The sequence below is a fragment of the Fusarium mangiferae genome, assembly GCF_900044065.1.
Source record: "Fusarium mangiferae strain MRC7560 genome assembly, contig: FMAN_scaffold012, whole genome shotgun sequence".
Lineage (NCBI taxonomy): Eukaryota > Fungi > Ascomycota > Sordariomycetes > Hypocreales > Nectriaceae > Fusarium > Fusarium mangiferae.
The window spans coordinates 983,660-995,204 of record NW_024573932.1 but is presented as its reverse complement, the minus strand read 5'-3'; the positions used below and the strand labels follow the sequence as shown (position 1 = coordinate 995,204).

Genomic DNA, 11,545 nt, shown 5'->3' with positions numbered 1-11,545 from the left:
CTCCCTCGTACTGACTGTCATGAGATGCAGATATTTGTAACAAACCATATCAGATGGTACAAGAGACGACATCCAACGAACGATAAAGCAGCAACCTCAGCGGCAGCGGCCCCTCGACCCTACACAACACAGCAGCAGCGCCATCATGAGTTCTAAACAATCCTTTCTCTCTGTTGCCAGAGGCATTGGATGATGTAGGAACAAGGCCTAATTTGCCCAGGGGGCGCGGCGCTTTTGAGCCAGACAGCCAGCTTGAGCTCCTCAGGAAGTAGAGAGAGTGGGACAGGACGCTTCTATGCTTTCCCAATATTCTTTCTGCGATAATAATAGTATCAAGACAAGAAGCCGCTGGGTGTTTGGCTCGTAAGTGTCTCGCTTGTGTTGAGCGCCTGTATGGTCTATGAGAAGGCAAGTCCACGAAGACACGAGAGATGGCATCACACTGACAGCTCGGCTCCCCAAACCTTCAGAGATATATAGGGATTTCTTCAGAAACTCAGAACTGTTTCCTTCCGTCTGGCTCGCCTTCCCTTGCTCAGAGACCAGTCACGACACTGCGACCAAAGGACGTGAAGAGCTGCCACCAGATGGCCCAGGAGGCTCTTCGACTCCTTGGCCTTCAATGACTCTTACCAAGCTTTCTTGAGGTGTTTCAGTCTGTCTTATTTGTCCTTCGCAGTCTAATCAAGCATGCTGGTCCTGGAGTGGCTAAAGGGGCGTTCAGGGGTAACTCGGAGTGCAGGAACCAACAGCTAAATCCTCTTCCACCACGAACAGTTGCGCGCCTGATAGCGATAAATCCAGCTTCCTATATGCTTCAACAGTAATCTGCTGTATTATGGAGTGGCTAGGTGCTCGCACTGAAGTGCTAGATTCAAAGGGGGGAGTTGGTGCTGCTCACAGATCCCACACCCCGAGGTCTGACCATAAACAAGGGCACCAATGACTCTAAGTAATCATCATTATGGGTAACTGATGTTGCTTCAAAATCTGAAGCCAACTTTTTAGTACACAGGGTGCTGTCTAGCGCTTGAGTTTGAGCTTTTGCTTGAGATTCATCGAATCTTCAAACGCGGCGCTTTTTTTTCTGGAACTTCCTATGCAGATTACTGGTGGTCAATCATGATATCGTTACAAGTATCTACCTTCCCTTTATGTATCATCGAGAAATATGCAGTGTGCTGACTTCTATCGTTGATTCCAGGTTTCTGTTTCCGCTCAACCCCTGAGCCCACCGACCGCCGCTCGCAAGACACGCCAAGTATCGCAGTCGACCTGACAAAAAGCTTTCCCCTGTCATCTATATTTATATGAATAAGAAGGATGTCGAGTATCTCTGGAATTGGGGTTGAGCGCAGCTCTTGGATGTGATAGGAGGTGGATGGTCCCTTAGTAGGCCCAGTCACGCAGAAGTGCGCAGGACTCTGTTGGACTTCACAAAACATACAGATTGTGGAACTCAGAAGGATAAGAACTCTCATGTCTTAAACTTCAGAGTTCGCGTTTCTGAGAAATTGTCACTTGTCCGGTGGTGTTGGAATAGCTGCTGAGAGAGAAGACGGGTTAGGAATCCAAGCATTTATATACATTCTGTGTATATTGTCGTTTATGTTCCCTCAAAACTGCTGACTTCTCAAAGGTTGAGTGTAGTGTATATGTATGTAATACCTTGGCTTGTCCTCCGATCCAAGATTGACATTCGGGGGTTAGGAGTAGTTAAAGACACTTAGAGGATGACCTTGTGCTTACAGACTTGAAATTGGCCAGTCCTCCTTCGCTTCGCTATTCATCAGGTTCAGGATCATAGGCCGTCACACGGAGGCTCATACTTGTCCATGGACTACAAGTCCGATCGGAGAGCGAGGATGTCACTACTGCGCCTAAAGTTGTTGACTCCAGCATGATAAAACCATCTCAATCATATTTATAACAATTTGCGATACAAGATCAAAGCTGTTCTCGTAGCCTTGGAATTGTTCTTGACACCTTCAGCAGCGCGGTGTATTGAAAATTTTGACTATTCTGGCTATCATAAGAATCAGGCTCCCGAGACATTGAATGTCGTATTTAGCATGCGAGTTTCCAAGGGCCTCTGTTTGTGTAATAGCAGTTCATGGGGTGGGTCACTATCCACTGCTATCTTGTCATCTCACCTAGGTTAGGGACATCTCACAATCTTCCAGTTTTGAGGTCGTGAAACAGGCATTGCAGAAACCGTCAAAGTATTTGGGGCATGTTTGAATTGAGAACTAGATGTGTTATTTGCAGTTGATACCAGAAGCCTGTCGTCGTCCCTTCAGCCATGCACCAAAGCTCTCACGGCTTTCTTTCATCTTGGCGGCTATTTCGTTAATGCCTTGAACTGTCACGGATGCACTCCATTGAATGCTCCTGATATATCCTTGGTCAACCTTCCTGCGTAGTTATTGGTGACGGTTCTTTGTGTAGATTTACTAGTTGTTAGGGCCCTCAGCGGTTGAGACCACCTTTCGTGACTTGGGGTTGAGGTACGCCTTGATCTGGTTCGGGATGGCTGCTGTTCGACCTCTAGAGCCAACGACGGACAATCATTATCCAAAACAAGTAGTACAGAGAAGATAGAGGGGGCGTGGTATTTAGTCAGTATGATGACTGCCTACCAAGGGTTCTCCACGTCGAAACAAAGATTGTCGTTCGACTCAAACTTGTCCAGTGCCGTTTGACGATTACGTTCATGGACTCCACGATGTAAGTGTATGAGAATGGTGGATCGGACTTGTCCATGGGAAAGAGTTTTGTCTTTTCCCATTTTCCCAAAATGCTCGCGGCTCACTTTCATCTTGGCCACAACTTCTTTGACATCTCTCTCCATGAGGATCCAACTGTTGTAGTTTGATGTGGAACACCCACGACAAGTCTGTGCTGATCTCAACCAAGTACAGCAGTTCTTGGTTGGGACATTGACAGCCTGCCGTGATATTCCAGACCAAACCGAAGATGACCATTCTTCTCAAACGTGTCAATATTTGAGGATCTTGTCTCTCCTCATCACCGCGAAACGCCCACAGCTCTCTTTCATCTTTGCAACAACTTCTTTGGCATCTCTCTCTATGTATATGCGACTGTTGTATCTGGTCGGGATGATGATAGCCTGCTCGGGATGTTCGAGGTCAAACCGAAGAATGTCGTTCGTTTCAAATGTCTCGGTGGCTAGGGATCTTGTCTTTTTTTCCCCGAAACAATCACGGCTCTCTTTCATTTTGGCAACAACTTCTTCGACGTCACTCTCCATTAGAATCTGGCTGTTGTATTTGGTTGGGATGAGGATAACCTGCTCGGGATGTTCAAGATCCAACCGAAGAAAGTCGGTATCGAACATCTCCGTGGTCAGGGGGTAGTGGTGGCTCATATATGGCGACAGCCTGTTCGAGATATTCGAGATCGAAACGAAGAAAGTCGTTTGTGCCGAACATCCCGGGGGCTAATGACATTGTCTGCTCCGCTGGCGGGTGTCGTCGATTTGTTTCTGCTTGGGGTCTGTTCGCCCCATCGCGCCGAAATGCTCTCAACTTTTCTTCATGCTTGCAACGTTATCATCTCCGCCTTCCTGCATCATGCGGCCGTTGTATTCGTCGGCACCAGCTCAAATGTGATGTCAAATAATCGTCCGCTGGTATCGACAACTCAATTCAGTTGAGCTTGATGTTGGCAACATACTTCTCAGCAGCGGCTGAGTCTCGAAAATCCACACAGGTGAACTTGAACGCAGTTCCAGTGCTGGCTAGGTCATCCTCGACCAAGACTCGTACTAATGCTGCCTTTCTAGGATGCTCCAGGTCGACGCTCAGATAATCATTGCTCTCGAACATGTCCGGGCTCACCGGCTAAGAGGGACCCCCTTGGCCTTCGAGGTGCCACATTTGCCTTTCCAGGAGGAAAGACGAGTCCCTGTTACTAGGCGAGTGACGTTAGCGGCCTGCAGGATGAACACCAGGATGTCTTCCTCGTACCGAGAACAGGGCCTGTCCAAGCCCGATAGCTAGTCGGATGGTCTTGAAGCTGCAGCTTTCTGGGTAGTGAATTCAGGATGGAAGCACTATTGGCACAGTGGGTGGCTGTCGTTGAGGAAGATGGCGTTCAATTCGGGGCTGTTAAAGGTGAGGTGTGTAGTGTATGGTTTTAAGGCTTTCTGCACAGTATGTGTGCCTGCTGGTTGGATCCCAAACACCAAGGTCTTGGGCATCTTGAAGCCTGGCTCGTCTGTTCATGTGCTGACCTGTTTCTGGCAATGCAGAAGCTTGATTCAGTGCTGCGGCAGATGTTAGTACCGCTAGTACTGCTCAGACTAGAGTGAAAGAAAGACGAGACGAGCTCAGATCATCCGCGTTCATCTTACCTGACTAGCTTTGTGGTGTAATATTTGACATTTACATGAAGGAGTGATGAGAGCTGGATGTGATATGTTGGCAGCAGCGAGTGAAGTGAAGTCTACGGCAGGTCAGTTCAGTACTTCATCCCAAGAAAAAGCGCGTTAGGCTTACTCGAGAGGATGAAAGGTAGTTCTAGAAGTCGGGGTTTTCGGAATGTGTGAAAGCGAGAGGGGGGTCGAAATGTAAGGGGATGAGATATCGGGGACAGGATTCGATGAAAGACCAAGGGGAAAATATAGACTGTCGAGCATAATAAGACTGGATGATGTTTACTTGGGGCATGGCTGGTGTTTCTGATGATATGGGCGAGGCAAAAGTAGAGAACTCCTAAGATGGCAAAGTGAAGTGGGGAGGTGCAGTATGCAAGCCATGCAGTTTATAACTCGACGATTTCTCGGGCAAGACCTTGTGTTGAGCAGTCACGAGTGGGTCTTTCAACATTGGACGACGCAAAGATAAGCAGGAACTGCGGCAATCCGGGCAGAACTGCTCCAGGACTGGCTGCATACGGTAGCGGATATCCCCTGTCCCTCCCGCGGGGCCACCTAACTTGCTTCTGTTACACGGAGCTACCCACCTACAAAAGGTGGCCCATCCGAGACCCAGGCTTATTTGCTAGCCTGTTGTCTAAGTACTTGGCCAGTAATTTGTGGCCGGCCAGTCTTTGTGAGATGTGGTCAGGCAATCACAGCAGTCAATTCAACAATCTCTTTGCTCAACACTGCCACTCTCTCCTCTTCCTCGAACAGCAATTCCAGCAATATCATAGCTGTCACCTTGTTGATATCCTTTACTTCGACATTCATAGCTTCAAGGCGTTGGAGTTCTCTCGACCATCTTCTTCTCTTCAAGTTTGTCTGATGAGCTCAAGATCCTCAAATACTTGCAAGCTCCGATACGTTCTCTTCAGCTCCAATGGTCTTGACCAAAGGCCACTCCAACTTTTGCTCCTATTCTAATATTTCCTATACATAGGTGATTGAGCTTGGTCAACATCATCCCAGCCTCGCCAGATGCTTTGTAGCCAACTCTAGCATAACAATACAATTCGTACGCTAGCCACATCCATCTTGCAAGAAGAAAGCAGTTGCTGGTCACTTATAGCCTCTTCGCAACACAAGCAGACTCTCATCCCAGAGAAACAAGTATCCACACGGATCCTGGAACTCGATGCCTGACACAATTAGCCATCACTTCCCACACAGGCTTGAGACTCTTAACGCTTTACCTGTCTCAGAATTCTGCATCAGCGAAGTTCCCGTGCCTTCAATATCGAGGCTCAGCTTCAATGTCAGAGCACATCCCCGTTATCTAGATGTAATATACTCTCGCTTACATGGAACTGATCCACGCTCCTTGACACAATTCGAGACTTCTCAAGGTATAAGACTTCTCAAGGTATAAGACTTCTCAAGGTATAAGACTTCTCAAGGTATACTGGTCATTTCTTGTCTCCTCTTCATATTCTCCGGTCGTAGCTGATAACTCGAGTCACCAGATTAGTCCATCGGTGTTTCAAACCGCCTCAACAGCTCACCCTGCGCTCAGAATTTCTCGAACGTTGTTCTATTTTCGACTATAGTTCTACCCCTGATAGCAACTCGACTTCCGGGCCCTTGATACCTTCGCTCATTGTGTCTGCTGTCCTGGGGCTCGTGGCGGCGCCAGTTTTGGCCATACTCCGACCCTTGTAACATACTGGCACGCATCCACGAGCTTTTAACCTTGTCAGTTCTCTATCTTGTCATCTTGTCTTCTAAGGCCACTTGCCAACAACACTCCTATTGTATTACCTTCCACTCAGGGGTCATGATCTTTGGCAACCGCACCGTGCCATCCTGAATGAAGTTGTGGTCACGCCAGGTCTTTCCATCACAGGATCTCTAGCGCTGTTATTTATCAAGCATGCCACACATCAGCTTACTGGCACCCCATCTACAGCTCCTTTCCTCTCAGAACCGAACCTTGACTAATGCAGAGTAAGTGAAGACTACCAGCCTACCTCAAGGGCAAAGGACAAGACTCAATAAGCGGCAACGACGAACCCTCGCCATGGCTTCTTCCGACGCTAGGTCGGTTTCTTATCCGGAGAGAACCAATAAAAGCTCATCTGAGGATGAATCTGCTGTTAATGTTTCCACCACCGGTACCGGCTGTCCAGGCTCGACCTTGGACGAGAGCCAGCACACGGTACTGCAGATATGGTATCTTCCTTCAACCGAGCACTAGTCGGTCGCCTGTCTGGATGGATGTTTCGTCTCATCTTTGACTAGTTTCTGTGTTTGCCTAGATGCCTCATGTTGGCTGGGCAGGGGTTGTGCTCTGGAAAGCATATCCTAGCCGTAGGATTGAGATAACCCCCGGCTCCTGTCGTTACGAATTTCTTTTTCCTCGATATCTGAGTGTATTCATATCTAAGAAGATTGTCTTTCTTTTCAGGAGTGTTTCGTTTCATCTAGATGAGCTAGAATCTCTTCAAACCTGAAAAGGGGTTGCCCTATTTCGTTGCCTCCCTTATCCCTCGCCATCTTCTTTCACTAACATAATTCTCAAGATATCCAGGCTGCATCTCATGTACGAACTCTCCGTCACCCTAATCTCCCTCCGGAACCGTCGGAGCGGTCAATACCTGCGAATCTTGGCTAAGGTTCCTGTCGAAACCTTTTGGCTCTTCCTCCATGATCCATCATTCCAGCCACCATGGATCACTCTGGATAACTGAGTACTGCAAAATGATAACGATTCAAAGTATAGTCATCCATGATCGGATTCGAAAGAGCAAAGGGATACGGCAGGTCTAGCATCGATGTGTATCCTCAGAGACGGCTTTTAGTTCTTGACTTCGTCACAGCAGCACTTCTAAGATGAATACACCTTTCGGCTTGTATTATGGGATGGCTCCAGGGGGTTTTGGATGATCTGCGCAAGGACCCCGCGCCATACTCTAACCAGGAGCATATTTAACAGATGACGATGATCATATTGACGCTACCTACTGCCAGGTTTCACTCCACCTTTCTCTATAAGAACATTATAACTTGCCAATACACGCGAATAACATCTTTGCCTTAACGGCCTTAGCATGAGATAATGTCCTTCGGTAATAATGGGAAAATGCCGTTCAGCTTATGACACTGGGCCATCAAGTTTCTTGGGTCGTGCCAAAACACTGACAGGTAATCTGCTGTTTCCCCAGATCAGTTTTCCTACCATATACACTCTAAAAGCATACTTACACGATCATTTCGGTCGCCTCTTCTCACATATAGTCCAAGTAACTCCCCTATCGTTGCGACATTACTTCTGAGAAAGAGGTCACTCAATGGCCCCCTTGTCCTGCTGTTTACTCCCGGCTTAGGATCATCTTAACGTGCAGTTTGTCTATGCTCTACCAATATAATAATAGTATTTCTACTCTTCACTACCTATGATCTTGAAGCAAAAATGGTAAATAAATTCGACCGTTGAACAACTTGCATATTGTGATGAAGAGTTCGTCTCGAACATTACAGGCAAATATACTTCCTTCACGATACGGCCTACCCTGGACTCTTTCCTTCCTGAACTCCGTTAACACTGCGCTTCTCTAAGCATTCCTTATTTTGATAATGAACATACTGTCTCTTGTCGCTTTTGGATTATTTATATTATTTAAAACAGATTTAGCTGCGTTTTGGTGCTGAGTAGCCACATTCTTGCTGGACTTTGTGAAAGAACATATTTCGGTATGCAGGCATGTGCAATCACTTCTATCAACAACCCCTCACATATGATTCTTGCGAGTAATAACAGACTTGAAAACATACAGCAGAACTCTGCTGTACCATGATGAGTACGAAACATGTTATTTCGATAATGATCTACTTCTACATATCGAATACGCTCTCCTGATCCCATGTAGTTCTGAGTGGAGTGTCGGCTTAAGTAAGCCTACATAAATGGGAACGGGGCTTGTGAGGCGCTGTGGCAGTGATAGTTGTTATCTTATCTTATCCTGAAGCCTAAGCGTCACTTGGTCTTAGTGGGAGCTTGCTTCAGGGCAGCTTGCGACACGCGACGACTAAGACGATACCCTCATCGCTAATAGCTTTAACCATACGAACGAAGGCTATAGGCATGCCGCGACGTCCGCCTGCTGTGGACGATTATGCGTCCGCTGTTCCGCATGTACAACTCCCTCCTCCCCATGATCGTAGCAGAACCATGCGCTAACCTGCCACCTCTCCAGGTCATCCTCGCATCCTCTGACGCCGAGTTCCTCGATCAGTTGATACCCGTCCTCAAAGATGCCACACACTCGAACCGAACACCTCTTTTGACTCAATGCTTAAGCCGGTACTACGAAGAGCGGGAAGCTGAAATCGAGCGCATCGGTCTGACCAGGCATGAGGAGTTCCTTGATTCCATCAATCACCTTCAAACCGTCCGAGCGGAAACAGTGACCTTAACGCAAGAGATCTTGAGTCTGAACGAGTCCATCGCTGAAAGCACGAAGAAGCTGGCCATACAAAAGGAAGCTCTGGTCAACACTTCGGCTGTGAGACAAAACATCGCCGATGCGACCAACGCCTTGAACGACTCCCTTACCATTCTCCGCGCCGTCAATAATGCCCACGAACTGGTTCGTCGCAAGAACTACTATGCCGCCCTCAAATCACTCGACGATCTTCAAAATGAACATCTCGTGCCCATCATCCAAAATCGCTATTCTACACAGCATCGGCTGGCCGATGTCATCCAAAAATCTATACCCGCGTCCCAGAAGGCGATCTCGGAAGCTGTTATGACAGACTTAAATACATGGCTATTTCGTATTCGAGAGACATCCCAGTTCTTGGGCGAGGTTGCATTTTACCATACTGAAATGAGGAGGACTCGACAAAAGAAGAGAATAGAAGAGGACCCATTCTTGGCCAATTTCAAGCTTAACTCGGCCATTGAGCTTGTCAGCGATGAAAACGAAGATTTCGATGTGTTAAGTAACGAGGAGTTGCAAGTAGACTTCACTCCTTTGCTCGAAGCGCTTCATATCCATGAAGCCCTAGGCCAGCTCGAGAAGTTCAGATCAGAATACGGTGCGACTCGACGTCAACAAAAGGACCTATTACTTCCTGGGTTTGTTGAACTCTTGGCAGAAGACGAGCAATCCTTGAGTAGTTTGCTGGAAGGGATAGCAGGGTTCGCTATCATCGAAAAGGCGACCATGCAAAGGGTTCCACATTTGCGCTCAGCGAACGACGTGAGTCGAGACAGTCTTGGATGTGGTTGCTTGAACTAACATGGCACAAAGGTTGAAGAGCTTTGGGAATCTATGTGCACTGCTGTGATAAACCTCACCTCAAAAGCTTTAAGTGATATCGAGAATGCTGAGGCCTTAATTAAGATCAAGACCATCATTGCTCTTTTCATTCAAACGATGGAGGTACGACAATCTTGATGCTCGGCGGGCAACCGCAATTTGCCACGGCCTTGCTAACGTATAAAGGGCTGGGGATATACAGTAACAATGCTGGACAACTTCCTCCTGAAGCTGTTCGACAAGTATGCCGAGCTATTGAAGAATCGTTTTAGCGTAGACTTCCAGGAGGTGAGTGTTGCACAAACCCTATCATTGCCATTTGCTGACGAGCCACCAGATAGTGTCCACGGATGACTACATGCCAATGGCCATCAATACACCAGAAGAGTACGAAAAGGTTGTCAACGTCAGTTGGTTCACCCAAGAGAAGCCAACAGATCAACTCACGTAAGTTCTCTCATCCTGACTGCAGCCAACCCCTGCTAACGAAACAGGTACCCATGCGTACTCCCCTTCTCACAGATGTATCCTTTATGTTGCATAGACATCCGGAACTTCCTGAATCAGTTCTACTTCTTTTCGGATGACCACTTCCAGCATCCCAATGTCATTGATGAAACGCTCAAAAAGGTACGACACCCCTTTCCGGCACAAGGTTCATTGCTCACAAACTTCGATAGTCGCTTGACGAACTTCTTACAGAAAAGGTCTGCAAGTCGTTAGTAGAGCGCCTGAGCTCTCAATACCTGGGCCAGATCGTCCAAATTCTCATTAACCTGGAGCACTTTGAGATTGCCTGTCAAGAGCTTGAGCAATTACTCATTCGTGCACGCTCATCAACTTCGGCCGGCGGTCCAGTCAAGCTTAAAGCCACTGACTCGTTCCGCAACAACAAGAAGACCGCGGAGAAGAGAATCTTTGAGCTTGTCAACTCCAAGATCGATGATCTGATTGAAACAGCCGAATATGAATGGTACGTTCTTGAGCTGATCCTCTGCGGCAGGTCTGACTAGTCTTAGGACCGCATCGACAGTGGAAAAGGAACCCAGCAACTATATGCAAACTTTGACGCGGTACCTGTCCAACATCATGAACTCGACTCTTCTTGGGTTGCCTCGAGAGATCAAGGAGCTTATTTACTTTGACGCTCTGAGCCACACAGCTGAAAAGATTCTAGTATGTACTCCTCCTCCTCCTCCTCCTGTAAATATGCACTCGTTGACCACTCTAGGCCCTCCCCCTTTCTCCTGATGTGAAGCACATCAACCCCAACGGCGTAGCCGCCCTTGCACAAGACGTAGATTATCTTGTACAGTTCGTCAGCAGTCTAGAGAACGGTCAGATGCTTCGAGAGAACTTGGATGAGCTGGCACAGACCATTGCTCTCCTCCAGACAGATAACCAGGACGAGTTCTTCGACATTTCTACGCGTAACAAGAAATATGGACGTGTAGATGCCCTCAACGGACCAATGTTATTGGAGAAGTATGCCAAATCAAATTGCGATCAGTCTTTCACGTTGCTAACGAACTGCAGGTTAACGCCCATTACCGCGAGCCCCGTTAGAAGCGCGCCGCTGGCCAACTTTTCCTCACGATTTGGTATTAACCGAACATGATGTAGTAATGCGACGATGGTGAGACCATTGAGGGTTCTTGGGCACGGGGAATGATGATAGCCAGCGCAACAAGAAAGGACGAGCTGTGTCTCTCAGAAGAGAAGATATAAGGCTACTGATAAATCTACAGACCCAACTGATCACACCATGGTCGTTATAAAGTTAATACGAATATCGCTTGGTGAAGATTCATCGTTCCATATCATGATATGTATTTGC

At 47.5% G+C, this 11,545-nt stretch overlaps 2 protein-coding genes across 2 annotated transcripts; one reads left to right on the top strand and one right to left on the bottom strand.

The window, feature by feature from the left end:
• Positions 1–2,998: 2,998 nt before the first annotated feature.
• Positions 2,999–3,848, bottom strand: FMAN_08083 (uncharacterized protein; the record flags this gene model as incomplete). Its single annotated transcript, XM_041821514.1, has 2 exons — positions 2,999–3,401; positions 3,697–3,848. The coding sequence occupies 2 exons, from the start codon at positions 3,846–3,848 to the stop codon at positions 2,999–3,001; spliced, it is 555 nt and encodes a 184-aa protein (XP_041687286.1).
• Positions 3,849–8,525: 4,677 nt separating this feature from the next.
• FMAN_08082 (uncharacterized protein) lies at positions 8,526–11,326 on the top strand (the record flags this gene model as incomplete). Its single annotated transcript, XM_041821513.1, has 10 exons — positions 8,526–8,576; positions 8,638–9,648; positions 9,700–9,831; positions 9,895–9,996; positions 10,046–10,155; positions 10,203–10,338; positions 10,389–10,681; positions 10,728–10,884; positions 10,940–11,193; positions 11,245–11,326. 10 exons carry the CDS (start codon positions 8,526–8,528, stop codon positions 11,324–11,326), a joined length of 2,328 nt encoding a protein of 775 aa, XP_041687285.1.
• Positions 11,327–11,545: the final 219 nt, after the last annotated feature.